At 35.0% G+C, this 17234-nt stretch overlaps 2 protein-coding genes and 1 long non-coding RNA gene across 3 annotated transcripts; 1 reads left to right on the forward strand and 2 right to left on the reverse strand.

The window, feature by feature from the left end:
• The first annotated feature begins 259 nt into the window (after positions 1 to 259).
• On the forward strand, positions 260 to 3090 carry LOC113291252. Its single transcript, XR_003331621.1, has 8 exons — positions 260 to 401; positions 541 to 714; positions 797 to 1021; positions 1111 to 1308; positions 1539 to 1652; positions 1750 to 1904; positions 1993 to 2852; positions 2953 to 3090. It is a non-coding gene; the product is annotated as an uncharacterized LOC113291252 (long non-coding RNA).
• Positions 2844 to 6867, reverse strand: LOC113291243 (methyltransferase-like protein 23). The gene is made up of 8 exons (XM_026540803.1): positions 6700 to 6867; positions 6479 to 6583; positions 6151 to 6237; positions 5686 to 5736; positions 5342 to 5435; positions 5155 to 5239; positions 4884 to 5044; positions 2844 to 3089 (listed from the first exon to the last, which is right to left on the reverse strand). Exons 1-7 carry the CDS (start codon positions 6757 to 6759, stop codon positions 4885 to 4887), a joined length of 642 nt encoding a protein of 213 aa, XP_026396588.1. The 5' UTR covers positions 6760 to 6867; the 3' UTR covers positions 2844 to 3089; position 4884.
• A 3797-nt stretch (positions 6868 to 10664) lies between these two features.
• Positions 10665 to 12900, reverse strand: LOC113330505 (UPF0496 protein At1g20180-like). The gene is made up of 2 exons (XM_026577311.1): positions 12592 to 12900; positions 10665 to 12167 (listed from the first exon to the last, which is right to left on the reverse strand). Exons 1-2 carry the CDS (start codon positions 12629 to 12631, stop codon positions 11023 to 11025), a joined length of 1185 nt encoding a protein of 394 aa, XP_026433096.1. The 5' UTR covers positions 12632 to 12900; the 3' UTR covers positions 10665 to 11022.
• Positions 12901 to 17234: the final 4334 nt, after the last annotated feature.

Genomic DNA, 17234 nt, shown 5'->3' on the forward strand with positions numbered 1-17234 from the left:
AAAATTTGATAGCCATATTTATATTCATTATATAGGTGTTTTAAAATGCTTTCCGATGATACAAAGTTTACGAAAATCCGTTGTATAATTTGAGAGATAAATAATTTTCTAAATTTACTAGTAAATTTTAACTAGGTCATCTAATTAGGGACCGAGGTAGTAGGTTTTTAAAATTAGTTATTAGAGAAGGGCAATATGATATTTTCATTAAATTTTGGCGCCCCCTCGGTAAATCAAAGATTCATAGCCCCACTCCGTCTAAAACCTCCAGAGTCCAGCCCCAATTGAACGAGGTTTTGTTCCTTTGTTTTCGTTCGTATAGGTTATTTGTCGAAAAACATTAAAGTAAAGAAGAAGAAGTTCCTCTCTATCTCCTCTACAATTCTGCCGTCTGCGATTAGGTAATTCTTCATTCAATTTGGAACAACCCTTATCTCATGGTTATGTTTTCCTTACTTTCTATCTAAGTATTTATTGATTTTAGGGTTTTCAGTCTTCAATTTAGGGTTTTCCTGTCTTTTGTTTCTCTAATTATGGTAGATTCATTTGCTTCATCGAGGATGGAGGAATTTAGCAAAAGGCAGAAGACAGAAGAAAGAATGATAGATCAAAAACTGGAAAAGACTTTCGTCTTGGCCTATCCTATCTACTTCCACCATTCATGTTTCGGTCGTTTGTTGGCCCAATTTGAGGAACCCGGTTTGAAGATTACAGGTACAAAAGATTTTCATTTAAATTTTTTATTTCTTTGGTGTTCCTTTTCTTGTCATCTGATTATTTTTTTCCCCCTTACAAGAGATGAGATGTATGAACGTGGGTGAAGGTTTCGCTCTGGAGCACTTTTGTAATATTGATCAGAAACTTGAACAGAAAACGGATTTCGTAGATCGACGCTTTAGGGGTTGGATTGAGTACATAACTTCTGGTCCTGTTGTTGCTATGATTGTGGAGGGAGATAACTCTGTTGATAGAGTTGATGAATTGATGACATTCAGTGATAAATATCCCTTTGGGTCTCCTAGTAAGCCTATAACTCATTACTATTTTCAATATATTTAATGCATCAAGCCTCTGTGTTTTATGCTTCATATATCTCCGTACTTTCGACAGTGTCAGCAGAACGACGGTTTATGCCAGCAAAACAGTTGAGCAGGCGCAACGAGATATCAAGTTGTGGTTCCGTCAAGTTAAGTTTGAAATTCCTAAAAGTACAAAGGATGTATTCATTCTTCCAACGGGGGAAATATACGGTCCAGAGGAGGAACTTAAAGAAGTACTACTAAAGAGCTACAACTACAAGTTGATACAGTAAGTCACAGTTTAAGAGTTCCAAGTATGTGTTAAATAAAAAATTCATGAAGGGCAACACGTCAATGCTAAACATTCACAGAGTCTGAAATATTGCCGTAGAATGAGCAACTTCTTAGTTTGCTCGGCTTTTATAGTGTTCCAAATTATGCACTTAGTACTTGCACTAAGTAGTTTCCCTTAATGCTGGTTAATCACCTTTTCTAGTTACTGATAATTTCGTTTTTCAGGGACTTTAAACTTAAAGACTATTTGTTCACTCATGAAATGAGTGTCTTCTTTCGAACGGGGTTGTGTTGGTGAAATTTTACAGGGTATTGAGTCCAGCGCTTTTGGCTTAAAAGGTGTGCTAGTAACCCTGCATCTTTGGTTTCATCTTATCACGTGCTTAATGTTGGTGTCATGCTGCCTCAGATTCTGTTTAATTGAACTGTATGTTAGGTTTAACCCTTGTACGGTCTGGTTCTTCGAGCGAAATGGACGGTGTGATGGATATGCTGTTGCCGTGGTTGCTGTTGTCAAACCACGCTTAACAATTAAGCCCGGGATTACCGAGAGAATTATTGGCCTTGGTTATAATGAGTACGAGTTGACAGGTAAAACATAAGTCGACTATTTGTGGTTCAAACATTGAAAATATTTTCTTTTATTTTGAGACTTACATTTGTTCATTTGTTTGCGCAGCGAATATCTTCAGAAAATCGAGCAGGGTGAAGGTCCTCAAGGAGTATTAGAAGCTGCGAAAGAGTTTTTCGAATATGGTTTCAGTGTTAGGGGATATCCTCGAGATAACTCTAGGTCGTTTGGTTGTATGTTTGAGGCATCATTAGTTGGCCACGAGTAGCTGAAGTAATTAAGTTTATATGTTCTCTTTGATTAATTTGTCGGCAGCAAGACGTTTTCTTTTCTGGGAGTGTCAAACACGGTATTATGTGATCAGAAACAATTCACATTGACAAGGGCCAGTTGAATGCAATATGAAAGAAACAATGTGGTCTTTACCAATCAAAGACTGGACGGAATTATCCAAGTGTCTTAGAAATGCAGTCTATCAGACAAGAACTCAAAGACTAGCAAAAAGCTTTCCAATAAATTAGGAAAAATACTGAAACAAACAACCATAAGCTTAACAGTTGAACAGTGAGCTGCCAAGTGCTGGTGATGCCAATGATAGGACTAAACTAACTAGAAGAAGCAAGAAACTTTCACCAACTCCCTTGCTGCGCTCATCCAACCTGCAAATGGATTACCCTTACGTATACACTGTCTAAAATCTTTCCAAGAATAAAATTTCCTAGTCTCTTCTTCAGGAAGGAAGGTTTTCAGAGAAAGGATGTTCTCTGCTTGAGCCTGCAGCTGATAATCGCCTGGGTAAGGTCCTTTTACCAGGTGCTCGTCATTCTTTTTAGTTTCAAAAATATTACGAATCCATTTACCACGGCATTTTACCATCTTGAGGTGTTTCTTGAAAAGGAGTAAGGAAGTATTAAAAGAGATTTCCTTCTCTTAAATACCAAGGTGGACCCAGTTGGAAGTTAACTTCGGTAATTTCCTGTACATGACCTTTGGACATCTTTGCCAAAATCTCCAAAGAACTTTGGACATTTGATAATATAGTCTCTGCTCTATAATCACAACTTGCAGGCTTCTTGTTCAAAAGGAAAACCACACCTTTGCTATATTGCTTCGAAGCTTGGATTCTCTGAGTTGTAGTTTTAAAGCCCACTTCACCGCCTTCTGAATCGCTAAGGCTTCTGCACAATCTGTACTTGATGTGGTACCTGCAAAGACTTTGATATCAATGATTTGATTTTCAATCCAATACAGAATCCCAATCCCATACGGATTGTCAGATTCATTAAAAGAAGCATCTACTTGGAAATTATTCATTCTAACTCTGGTGATACCACTTCTTTTTTGGCTCTGTCTTTTATTCCCAGAATACTGTAAACTATCGCCCGAACTAGGATTAATGTTCGAATCCTTAAGGGATTGTCTTATGGAATTTATACATTCAATGGGATTTGGTTCAAAATTTTCAAAGATAACAGTGTTTTCTATGTTTCCAAATATGCCAACAAATGATGCTAAAAACTTCTTCCCGAACCTTAAAAGGATAATTAAACCAAGATTTACACCAAGCTAAAAAGTGCCCATTGTAAGTAGGGGTTGGGATGTTTAAATCGAACTAAACATCCCTAGTGAAGTCACATGATATTAATACATGAACAGCAGATTCATGATTTGGAGTATCACACAAAACACAGCATTGGTCATAATTTTGATTATACAGTGTAATTTAGCTTTTAAAGGAAGAACATCGGCCATCATTTTCCACACAAACATGCTAATCCTAAGAATGAGATTCATCTGCCATATGTTGGACCAGATTTTATCATTGGAGTTCTGTTGCTCAATAGAAATGATTCTATAAGCCGAGTTGGCTGAGAATTCCCCATTTCTGTTCCCAGTCTATCTAATCCTGTCAGGGTTAACATTTAGATATATGGTTTAAATTTTCCTACCAATCTCAGGACTAAAAAAAGCATCAATCACACTGTCACACTGTTATTCCAATTCCCGGAATCACAATGAGGTCTGACACCCATTTTATGTCTTCATGCTGCCATCCACTTTGAATCCCCACCTCTGGCATCCAATTATGAATTATCTAAAGCTATGTTTATTATATTACCGTTTCCAATCTCCCAGATGCTTTTTTCTTTTTCTTTTTACAATCATTAAACCTTTCCTAATGCTAGCCAAATCCAAGAGATGTTGTAATCCATATTTTTGTGGAAGGGATGAGTTCTGGGGAAGTACTTTCCTTTTAAAATCCTGACCCATAAGTCATTTGGGTTATTCAACATCCTCCAAGCTAACTTTGTCAATAATGACATTAACTCAATGAGGATTCCTTATTCCTAAACCACCTCTGAGGTTATCTTTATTCCACCAAAAAATCTCTTTGAATCCTATCTAGTTTATCTAGAGTTTTTCAGGAAATTCTAGACATTGCATTTGATAACTCAGATAAGCAGATAAGGTGGACTTTATAAGCACTGTTTTACCAGCTTGAGATAGCCTTTTAGCCTTCCATCCATGTAAAGCTTTATAAGCTCTCTCCAACAGTGGTTCAAAATTTAAAGCTCCAATCCTATCGAAAAACAGAGGAGTTCCTAGGTATTTCTCATCCTTAGATGTTCATTTTACTCTAAGCATCCTAGCAAGAATCTTACAATGCTTATTGTGTACATATTTACTGAAATACGCACCAGATTTGTTATAGTTAATAGTTAAGTGTAAGGAATATGCATCAGATTTCTAATCTCAGCCACATCCGCTTTACAAAAGATCAATCGTCAGCAAACAAAAGATGAGATATCGCAGGACATCTTTTGTTTATTCTAACACCAGCAAAACTATTGTTACTTAGAGCATGCAATTCATGAAGGGGAAGTCATGGACTTCAAATCTTAGGTGTCCCATATTGCTTCTTATGGTTTTGGAACGCGAGTGTCACCAACCACTCAATCCACATTGAAAGACTTCAACAAGAGAAATAAGCTAATTACCTCATGCTAGTGACTGTTGATCATCCAATGTTATTTCTACCAATTGAATATTCCCCGTTAGAGTGGAACACTTGCAAGATGGCATGAAAGAAAATGCATCAAGAAGTTTTGTACATTTTAAGCTCCATTTTACCATTAAATACTCTATTAGGTGATGACCACTGCAAATCATAAACAAAGTCATTGAGAAGTTGAATTGGTACATTACTTAATCTTATGTCTGCTCCAAGATAAAAACTTAATAGTATTGGTGCAAGGATGAAAGAAATACCTTCGGTTATGGTAAGATGTTATAAAGACGGATCCAGGGGTATTCTGAAGCAGGAAAGTGACTGTCGTGAAGAGATTATCAAAGTCTAAGCAAACAGAAATATGTTAGCATTTCATCGAGAACGATTAGAAACAAATTATGCTGTAAGGTTATCAAGGCATGCAATCATTGAGAATAGCAAATGCACCTTTTGAGTCATATAATACATCGGCTCCCAAGATGATGCTCGGTTGTAGACTGAATATAGGTAGATCCCATTCTCCCCAAGTGATTCCCATTATCTACACAAACGAAGGAGTAACTTTAAAGAGCTATGTTACTATGGAAACCCATGGGGACCTGCAGATGTTCCAATGCATTCTAGTTCTTTTTCTTGCTGCGGGTAATGGGTCACACTCCCAAGCTTAAATTACCCTTTGATGAAGATCAGACTGAGACTAAACCTCGAAAAACAAGTGTTTAAGATAACCAAGCTATTTTTGCAGATTTAAAATGTAATATATATGACAAACAAAGAGAAAAATAGCTTACTTTACAGTTGAGTTTATTGAGGTGACAAACTCTTCTCATGTTTTCCAGTACCTGAAGATCAAACATATTGAGCAAGTCCCAATGCTTTATGATGCAATAACTAAGAATAAATAAGAAAATTTGTGAAAGACCACATAGCATGCGGAATACTTTCAAGTAGAAAAATCTATGGATACTGATATTTAAACTCATGGGCAACCTTCATATTCACAGTTTGATTAGTATCATTTACACAATATTCACTACAATCTTGCTTTGTATACATAGTCCATGTAAGGTCACTCTGTGTGTTAAGTCATGAACATTATTTAGATTGAGAATAGTTCATATGTGTGCTACTAGCTAGCCACACTGCTTTAGAAAAATTCTTCATGTCAGTTCTGTGACGTTCCTAATTGTGTATTACTTAAATCTAAAATCTCTACAATAATGGAACAGCTATATAGCTATCAATACGAAACATACCTCTAGTCTGCTTGAATCATCTGTTAATGTGACGTTCGCCCCAACTTTTGCAGCAACTAAACCAGGCAAAGAAGTTCCAGCACCAAGCTGCTCTAAGAAATTAACACAAAATTTAAAGCTTAGGATAGAATGTACATGAACCAATTTGTGTACTCAAAGTCAAACATACACAAATTAGCTGTTGCTGAGGAAAAAAAAAACAAATTTCATGACACCCCGTAGATTTTCTACATCAGAATCAAAATTTTACATACAGGATTTTGCAAAGTCTCTAACAAAAAACAACAAATTAGAAGCGAAATAGTGAAATGGGTATGGACAAATGTACCTCAAGAACAGATTTCCCAGTAAAAAATGATCTTTGTTGCCAGATATACTCAGCCAGAACAATACTACATGGCCACACAAACATTCCATACTCTTCCTCTATGTTCTGAAAATACCCCACAAAAATCAAATTAATTTGCAGAACCGTTGTATTCAAACCAAATCTTTAAAAAGCCTTACTTGGGTCTTTTTTTCTAAAGTGAGAATACAGAGAAAGGTTACCTCCATGATACTAATAGAGAAAGCCTCTTCATTAGTTTTTTCATCATTATTTTCGTTCATTGTTTTTCCTTTCTTTTCGAGCAATTGATGAAATTTTCTTGATATCGGCACTTTTCAATTTCAAACACCAGCTGTTTGTAGAAAGTTCCGAGTGTTCTGAAGCGACAATTAGCTAGGAGTCTCGGACTGGGAAGAAACTAATAACACAATATAATTATAAAGTATATATACTAAAACTAAAGAGGGTGTTTGTCAACCATAAAAGAAGTCGACTTTCAAATTCCTAAAGTAATAGCGCGTTTAGATACACGTCCAAAAGTTGCTTTTTGATTCTAGAAGTCAAAAAGCAAGAAGTCAGTTTGAGTGTAAAATTTCAGAACGGTTTCTAGAAGCAGAAAAGTCGAATTTTTGTGAAGCAAAATATATGGACTTCCGACTTCTGCTCCTGAAGAAGCAGAAGTCAGAAGCAGATTTGTATTCGAACGCGCTATAATAACACGACTTTGCGGGATGGTTTCTCGCTCAAGCGACTTATAAGACGTTTGATCGGGTGTGTCTCACATCTAAAACCCACATCCGGAAGCCTTGGGCCCTTTTGGGACCAGTGGCGGGTCCTGAACTGAATGTGAATAAACAGTGGGGGAGCGAATCCAAACGTTTATTTGATGATCCAACGTCTTAAAAGTCGCTTGAATGGGAAATTATCCCACAAAGTCATGTGGGATAACGTTTAGTACAACTTCTACCGACTAATTTTCAAAGTTATATAGCTCCATAAAGAAATAACTTTTCACTTAACTAAGTTGAAAAATAAAATTTTAGTTTGGCAATCAAGATTACTTTTAGAAGCAAAAAAAATTGTTATTGTGTTTCTCGACTTAAAAAGTTACCTTTCGACTTCTATAAATAAAAAAGTCAGAAGTTGGATTTCAGAATGATTTCTTAAACAAAAACTTAACTTCTTGTGAAGCGAAAAAAAATTACTTCTGACTTCTAGGATTGATTTTTTCTTCTGGCATTCATACACAGAAGCAAATTTTTTCGCTTGTAACTCCGAAAACAAATCTTGTTTCTAGATGCCAAACAAATCAACTTCCAAAGTTGCTTTTAAGTCAAAAATTGTACTTTGAGAGATTCTTCTGTTGGATCTGTTTGGAGTAATACAGACTCTGCTTAACAGTAAGCTTGAGAGATTCTTCAGTAACAAACCTAGTACAGAGATCACACCAACTCAGAATGTACTTGGGTATATTTAAAGTTTGAAAACTACTTAGTTTTTTTTTATATATATAGCAATAACAGATTATATTTTACTAAGATACAACGAATCTCTTCAAAATACAGTATTTTTCATTGTATAATAAAACATCAGAAATTTTAAGCTTTTGAGAGCAATATAAAAATTGAGAGCATGCATGCTCCACCAATATATTCAATGTAATTTGTAAATGTAACAAGATAAGACCATGGGCAATGTCATTTATTTATTACCCATATAGTATTGCCATATCCATTTAAAGGTTGAGCTTCTTTGTCAACTAGAAGAACATGTGAAACATCAGAAATTTTAAGCTTTTGAGGACTAGAGCAATATAAATAATTTGGGAGCATGCATCTGATCAACTAATATGTTCAATGCAATTTGTAAATGTAATAAGATAAGACCATTAGCTATGTCATAACCAGTAAAATAAGATCCGGATATAAGAACTATCAGGTAAAAAGATAATATGACCGGGCTTCACGAAGCCCTAAGTGAAGCCTTCAAAGTCATAATCTAGAATACAATTACGAAGAATCTAGGTTATAGAGAACTACTCTTGCTTTGTAACTAAGACACAAAAGTGCCAGGGATTGAGAAATCATATTGCAAGAGTCTCTCTATTTATAAATTTTCAAGGCTACAAATAAATTTGAATTCAAGCTAAAATTAGCTTGAGATCCAAGCATACACTTTCCCAGTTTAAATGAAATTCTTATTAGGAATTCATATAAGCATGTGAAAGGTCCTCCTTGAAATTACACTAAAGGATATGCACTATGGTCCAGGGTTCCAGAATCGTGCACGATGATAGTCCATAGCAGCAAGTATGCCCATGAACTTACAAGCACATAGAGGTGTTCAATAACACTCAATATTGAACAATAATCCACAAGCCCAAAGTGATTTTGTGAAAAAAGTTGTCTTAGAAGTGTCTATGAGAATTGTAGCAAAAGCGAACATAGTCATATAAAGTAGTTCGTGAACTTCTGCTAATACTGAAACTGGACAGGTTTGCAAACATTAACAGTTCGCGGATTCAGGCCGCAGGGGTTTGTAAACCTACCAATTCCCGAACTTCATATGTAAGGGTTTGCAAAACTTATATATTCCTGGAATTAAACTGACTGTATAGTACATGAAAACATGTGTACCTTGCGCCAAGCAGTTCTAAATCTCTCATAAATCAATTTGAATCATTCGTAATAGCCATAGACAGTATGCATTGTTGCTTGGGCAATTTCCAAATGATCAACTTGAAACAAAAACAGTTTGCGAACAATAAATTATCTTACTAAGATTGCTAAGGATCTATGAACATCCATTGCTCGATTCATATTTCAAGAGTTTAACCAAGACAAGCTTGATGTTGAAATTTCTTCTTTGAAATATTAAATCTAATAAAATCATACGATATAGTCTCATAATGGTATATGCCATTGAGTAAATAGGATAGGTCAATCTTCACATATCTTTGTTTATAAAGTTCTCGAAAATGTCTTCGTTTGTTCTTTAGTCTTCAATCTTCGAGGGTTATTAAGTGACATCTGATACTCCACTACCATACTTTAACCCTAGTCCGAGACTTGACTTTAGTAGACTAGAAATCAAGATATAATTTTGTATATTGACAACAAGTTTGAGGCAGCAAAACTCGCGAGTTCGATCAAGCCATGCTCTAACACTTATGTTACTCATCTTGTTAATTTTATCTCCAAGTGATCAAAATTCTTTGGTTTTCGGCATAACTTGGCTGGATCATTTAATAATCCCACTACTGCAATATTGTAGTGGTGCAAAAAGATAAAAATCGAACAATAAAAATTTGGTCTGCATTAGTCTTGTTACGCCTCTGTAGTATTTCTTTAAGAATTCATAGTATGGTTGGAATTAAGGAATAGTCAAGAACCGAAAAAAATTCCAAGTCTCGTTGATTATAATTTGATCATCCATGTACCGAATCCCATTTTGAGACGGCACTATCAACCTATATTTGAGTCTCGCCAAATTATTTCCTAGTATTTTAATCCAGAAAACAAAGAGAGAACAAAAACATATATTATATTTAAGTAAAAGAAGTAAATTTGTAATTTGGTGGAGCATCTCCTCACATATTAACCGCCATTTTTGTGAAAAAAATCCCAACAATAACGGATTTAAAGCTAATATATTTTGACAATATGTTCCTCTTACAAAGCTTTATATTTTTTATAAAAAATGAGCATAGTCCGAAATATTAAATCTTACCATCAACCAATCCTATTTTTAACGGTAGAAAATCTGTTGATTTTCATGGCTCATTTTCAAAATAATGCTGGTGATATATGTCTCGGAATGCATTTATTTTTAATAAGTATATAAAATTTGTCAAGGTGAAGATATCTTCAAAATATTAATTTGAAGTTCGATTATATTTAGCTTTCATTCATAGAAAAATATCTAAAATAAAATGTGAAATAATGTGAGAATAAAAGCATAAAAGACTCTCTCAATTTGTAAAGGAACGATGATCATAAATAACATAGGCTAGATGTGGTAGAGCGTGAAGTGGTCAATATACTATTTGATCCTTTAGTTAATCATCATTATTTCTCTACGATGTCAAAAGAAAAAGAGAAAAGAAAAATTAAATCATTATCATTTCTCTTTAATTAATATTACTTTTTCGATCATTATTCATAAACCATATTTGGCCAAGAATGTTTCATATATTCTATTAACAAAATAATTAACAAGTACTTTATTAGTTTAGTCTCTCACTTAAAGCTAATAAAAACAAATGATTAAAATCAAACAACCCCTAATCAGGTTTCCAAATTTTGAATTATCTTGTTTTGGCGATCATATGCAAAACAACAAAGAAAACTCAATATCATTCAGCTGCATGGGTCTTCCATCTTCATATGTTTGACCTCAAAACCGCACCTGGCTCTGTCAGTCGCGAGGTTGTTCCCGGTCATCGGATCTTTCACCTGCGCTCCACGTCATCATCGGTGACGATGCATTTCAAGTTTAGCTTGTTGGTGATGTTGTTGTCTGCCATCCCCATTTTTTGTTGTTTGCTAATGTTGTTGTGGTGAAGTTTTCATGCAGTTAATCTCCTTGATAACAAGTCTTCTAGCTCTATTAATAGTAAGAACACATAAATAAACATGCTCTTCTAGTTCTCCCAACTTCTCCAAGAAACAGTTCTCTTGAGTTTGAAATTCTTTGATAACTTCTTTCAACATTTGCTTCTTCTGAGTCTTTACGCACCATTGGGCAATAGATTTACCATGTTCAATCTCATCATGTAATCTCATTACCAATCGACTTATCGTATCAAAATCTCTATTCAATGTGTACACACCTTTTGCAGCTGCATCAAGTTGGTCATGAAACTGATTCAGTTTATTCCTCTTAAGTCCATTTTTCGCAGATCTCAACTTCTTCTTTAGATACCCCAATTGCATACACATCAACCCTGGCACAGCTACAAATCCTACTAGACTATGCACGGCAAGAATGATTGTAGCAATTGCAAGCCCGCTGCAAAGCATAACCACACTTACTCCCGAAGCTTTCTTGCATAAACTAATCACCTTTACTCTTCGTGCAACCTTTTTACGTTTCATTGTCAAAAGATTAAGCATCGTCCCATACCGATCATGAATTATACTGAACTTCAATTTACTAGAATTCGAAAGCGGATTATCAAGCTTGGCAAATGAAGCTAACTCACCGAATATGATCCGAACTTTATCCTCGTTACTAATCCCGCCAGGTAAATCCGACGGAACTTTTTTTGATAACTTGATAACCCTTTGGATTTTACAATAATTCGCCCGTGCTTGATCAATACATTGAAGAATCGATCCACATATTCTACACGCCTCTAAACTTGCTTCGAAGTAATCGATAAGCAATTGATGAAGATTAGACTTTTGAATCAACTCGAGTAGAACTTCTTGTTGAGGTTCAAGTAAGTAATCGGATATATGTGTGTAAGATGGTATTCGAGATATGGATGTAGCAATTCTGTCGATGACGTCAACAACGACATCATTGTTGGTTGTTAATGGAGTACTTGTGTTTCTAAGTTGACCTTGAACTTTACTCCATATATCTATGTAAGATTTTGTCCTTAAAGCTTCCATATATTCATCTTTAACGTTCAGTTCACTTATGATACTCACGTTGTTTACATTTTGTTCCTTTGAAGATCCACCTGAAAAAACAAAAGAAGATTTAATCATCAAAAACAGAAACATTCACATACCTCACAAATTCATGCATTATGCAATCCAAAGCTAATTAATAAGTCTCATTAACTTTCAGAATCCTAATCTAGAAAAGAAAAATAAAATCCATAACTACACGCATATATCCAAAAATTACGGGAACAAGAAAGCTATAATCAAAATGGATCAAAATTCATTCTTATCCATGATCATCATCTTCATTTCCGAAATTTTTAAAGAAACAATAGCCCATCAGTTAAGAACTACTAATTCATTCATAAAGTGACCTATGAACATGCAAATATTTCGATCAAACAAAATCACCATAGAAAAAGACTAAAAATATGAAGAACTGATCATGAATTAAGCTAAATTAATCAAGAGTTTGTAACGAAATGATTCAGTACATACCTTTCCTCAAAGAAGGATATTTGACCTTAAACCCAAACATGATTAACTTTGTTGTTAACTAAGAACTTCCAAACTGTTCAGACATGCAAATGAAACTGATTGTTGAAGAATGAAGAACAGAACTATTAACACTTCTCCGTATGCTTGTAAATAGAGGCTTAATGAAGTTTTTCTCTTTGTTTCTTTTTTTTTGTTGTGGTTATCTTAATTAGATAAGATAGGAATAGAGAAAGAAAGAATTAAAGAGAAATATAAGAGATAAAAAAAACAGGAAGGAATGGGAGAATTAACTTGTGCTTCAAGTGAAATCTGTTATACCACCACCGCCTAATTCTCCCTCGCTTTCCCTCTCAAGAAACTAGCTACTTATGGTGTCTGTTACACGGTACTCTTCTTCCACACAGCTTCTACTACGAACTTCAAATTCCCTTTCTTGTCTCTCTCTCTTTTTCTCTTTTAGCTTCTCTCGAAATGGAACTTTCTTTCTTTCTTTCTGTGTATAATTGTACTTATTGACAACCATTTATGTACCCAATTTTCCCCACCGATTTTGCTATAGGGGAGTTAAGTGTGTGTGTTACAACTTTGAATCATGGCCATACGCGTAAGCAGTGATGAGATATTTTGTGTATTTGACTTTTGATGTGTGGATGGATGGAGGTGTGTTGCTTAGTAACATACTAATTTCCACATAACAAAATCTCCCCTGGCACTCTTAATTAACTTGTCTCCGCACTCTTTAGTCTCTTAATTTAATGCTAAATTTGACATCTGGATTCTGTGAGGGGCCTACTTTACTTCGTTAGGACCAATCAAGATGGAATTAATCATTGCCGTTTATTTATTTTTCTAGAATATTTCTGGTTTTTAATATGTCTGTGTTTTCACTCTTGTACTACAAAATCTGCAAAAAGGAACCACGCGTTTTTACAAATAAATTCAATGTAGCATGAGGCCCAAATCTAATGCCATACGTGGATGACAGAGTGTAATTGCATCACTGGTGGTATCCGGTAAGGCATAACCAACATGAGGTTAAATTACTTGATTGGCATGGCTGGTAAGAGCCAACAGTGAGCGCAAAAAATCGGATGTTTAGGAGGAATTACACCTGTGGCATTTGTAGGACCTTAACGCAAACTGTTTCCAAATGGTACAGGGACTTTATCTGGGATCTTTTTATGCATCCTCAAATTATTTTACCTTGACGCTTAACGGGTAGTCTCACATCATCACTAATATTTGGGGTCAAAAGTCCTCCCATACGGAGGTTTTATTAACACTTTCTTTTAATGGGTTATTGCTAAAAGATAAAAAAAAAAGTTAAATATAAAAATTTTCACCTACCGTCGTACAATCTTAAGACATTGAACCCGTGCATTAGAAATGCTCTTACCGCCGTATAACGATTACAAAGTTTGACAGCCTTTATCGTCAAATAATATGTTTATAAATATGAATGCCGTTTTTTTCCGTTTACACTGGGCTACCGAAAATTTGGGGTCGAGTTCGGTCTTTACAGACGCAGTGGGACATGGTAAATTTTGGTAAGGGCCAAAATTCGACCTCGGGCACAAAGTATTAGCCCCGTTTAAGCACTTTGTAATAAATTTTACCAAAAATTGTGTTTGTTAATTTTTTTCAAAGTGTTTTAAATGAGAATCACTCTCATTTGATTTATTATCTTAAATGCTACTTAATACTAGCTTCTAAAATCCGGAAAAACTGAAACTATAGACCCAACATAATTTGATTTAATTGACACTCTATATAAAAGCAAATTTTACCTCGTTTTATTCGGAGTTGTGGGTTTTAAAGGGGAGTTGTTGAATGAGAAAAAATTAAGTCATTTTTTGAGGTAAATTCAAAAGCCCCTTGGCCAAAAAAAAATGGCAGAATTGTCATTGTTTAATTAGTCATATTTATTTGAGTAGTTAAGTTAATTAATTTGATTAAATTAGGTAAATTACATATATATTATAGTTAAGTTTAAAAATAGAGATTTTTATGAATAAAGAAGAAGAAGTTTATTTATTTTTTTGTGCGTGAATGGGGGTGGGGGTAGACTAGGATATAGAAATGAGTGATTCTAATGGACAAATTGGCGTTGGAAAAGTTTCAAATAACAAATATGATTATGTTGATGGTAATATAAACTTACACTTACAATTGGATTGGATATATGATCAAGGTTGATTTATATATGAAGACGCAAATGAGGGTGCTAATGAAGATCATATTGATCAAAATGAAGAATCCAATGCTCAAAATGAAAAACCCAGAGAGAAAAATACTCAGATAAACTACTGATAGTCAATGAGTTGTCGGTTTGTTGTTCCAAATCGTGGAATCATCATCACTATGCAAAGTTACAGGATTTAAGTCGTCAGGTTCATTGTTGTGACCATGATTCATCATGGTCATAAGCCAAATATCGTGACGACCTTTCATCACACTCTAACATAATATACCATGACGACCCTTACCAAGTTTGTCTCGGTAAGATAGTCCTTTAGTTATATTACGAGCGCACGTAAATCTCAAAAATTGCAAATTAAGAGACTTAACGTGTCGATTCTACTACAACAAGAGTTCAATGCCAGAGTTTGTAAAAGTTAGAAAACTAGTGAACGACCATCATCCTCAAGCTCATCAACTTGACAAAGTAAATAATCTGACATTTTATACCTATGTCATAATTGATTTTTTGCATACGAACGCGTAATAATTTATTTACTTTTAGTTGGAACGATTTAATGGCCTATGCAAAATACAACATGGGTAAACAAAGTCCCATGCTTCAAAAAAAAAAGTAAAGAAAGTCCACACACTCACAGGAATATGGGGTGTTGTGTCATCGTAGTCGGAGATTCAATGACGATGTATTAACGTACGAGATTCAGGAATACACATACTAAATTTTATGTAATGCAGTTAACTAAATAAATGTAATGTTGTTTTCTTAATGAGTATAATGTTTTTATCTTTCCAAAGAAATCAATTTCTAAAGGATTAATCACGATATATATGAGAGTCATCCTTTCCTGTATTGAGAGTCATCATGGTCGATACTTATATACCATGATGATCCTGAAGAAAATATTTTGGATTTATCCTGGAACTTTCAGTGCACTAGATGGTCGCATCTATTCACACCAATTACCATGAAGACTCAGAAAGCTAATTTTTGGTTAGCTAGGGTCGTCATGGTCGAAACCTATAAACATGATTACTCTAGCTGCTAAATTTTGTATACTACCTGGAAATTTCAATGTGCTAGGCTCGCATCGGCTCATGCCAATATACCGTGACGACTCACAAGGCCAAAATTGGTGAGCTAGATTCGTCACTTTCAGGACCAATCAAAAACTTAGCCTTTACATTCGTCATGCTCGGTACCTATAGACCGTGACGGCTCTAAAGGATAATTTTTTATTTCATACCCAATATACTATGACGATTCACAAGGTCAAATTTTGGTGAGCTAGAGTTATTACGGTTGGTATCTATAGGCCATGACGACTCTTACTCCAAAAATAAAATCAAACTTGTCATAAAACTGGGGTCGTCAACCTGCTAAGTTTTATCATGGCGACTTTTATTCTGGAAAACTAACATAGAGGTGGAAGGTGTTGAGTCGTCATGGTCGATGCTTAAAAGAGCATGACGCCTCCTACAAAATTTTAGGCATAAACTACTTCATACTTGCGAGAATAACTATGTTCAAACAAAGCATTTAATACGGTCCGCTCCTGCACCTAATATAGCAAACTAAGTTACACGTAAGAAACATAAAGAAACATGATTTTAAGTCTGCTAACAAAGTATAAACCAACTAAATCCATATAAATTTAAAAACAACATCTCCTCATCCACATCCACGACCACAATCCCATTTAGCACCTACTTGACTTCTCTAGCTAGCTGAACTCCGTCCTCATTTAGCACCTTCTTGACTTCCTTCGTCTAGTTCAACACCTTTGTGACTTCCTTGGCCTAGTTCATCACCTCCTTGACCTCCTTGGCTAGATGAACTCCGAGATCTATTAGGTTGACGACTCAGTTCAACATACATATGGGATCCCTCAGGATTTTCAATATGTATATAGTAGTCAATGTGCTTACATTATTGGTCAGACGTCAACACCTCTATTTTTATCTGCCGAGCAACACATCACCTTGATGAGAATCTTCATTATTTCCCTCTATTTGCATTAAAATTACAATCAAGGTTAACATACTTATAAGTGTATAGAAAATAATAATAGAATAAGATAGGAAAAAATACTTGTAACAAGTTTAGGAATGCTAGAATCATCTCTGGTGTCGGAAGTAGAAGTTTTTTACTCTTCAGGCCGCGAGGATTAACGATCTCTTTGCGTATCACACAACCATGGGAAAAGTCTTGGTACCGTTCCAAGTTATCTGATTTTGCTTCGTAATCATCGTTCACATGCATTCTCTTTAAAAATAAATTTCTAGCTTGTTTTCGTTCGTATTATCCCGATGACTATTCACTGGTTTAAGTTCGTAAACCAACTCAATCTTATACTTGTCAGATGCATTTTTTATTTTTCACATTGAATTTTGGTACATATTCCTCATCGGGTGAATCTTGTATATTAATATACCCAAGATGTTGC

Source organism: Papaver somniferum, chromosome 1 (genome assembly GCF_003573695.1).
Source record: "Papaver somniferum cultivar HN1 chromosome 1, ASM357369v1, whole genome shotgun sequence".
Classification (NCBI taxonomy): domain Eukaryota; kingdom Viridiplantae; phylum Streptophyta; class Magnoliopsida; order Ranunculales; family Papaveraceae; genus Papaver; species Papaver somniferum.

Excerpts from the sequence above, each read along its gene's own strand:
- LOC113291243 (XM_026540803.1), bottom strand. The coding sequence starts at position 6,759 with ATGAACGAAAATAATGATGAAAAAACTAATGAAGAGGCTTTCTCTATT. Across the intron at positions 5,737-6,150 it reads ATGATTCAAGCAGACTAGAG|GTACTGGAAAACATGAGAAG; the intron begins GTATGTTTCGTA and ends TTTGATCTTCAG. Across the intron at positions 5,045-5,154 it reads ACATCTTACCATAACCGAAG|TGGTCATCACCTAATAGAGT; the intron begins GTATTTCTTTCA and ends TATGATTTGCAG.
- LOC113330505 (XM_026577311.1), bottom strand. The coding sequence starts at position 12,631 with ATGTTTGGGTTTAAGGTCAAATATCCTTCTTTGAGGAAAG. Across the intron at positions 12,168-12,591 it reads ATATCCTTCTTTGAGGAAAG|GTGGATCTTCAAAGGAACAA; the intron begins GTATGTACTGAA and ends TTGTTTTTTCAG.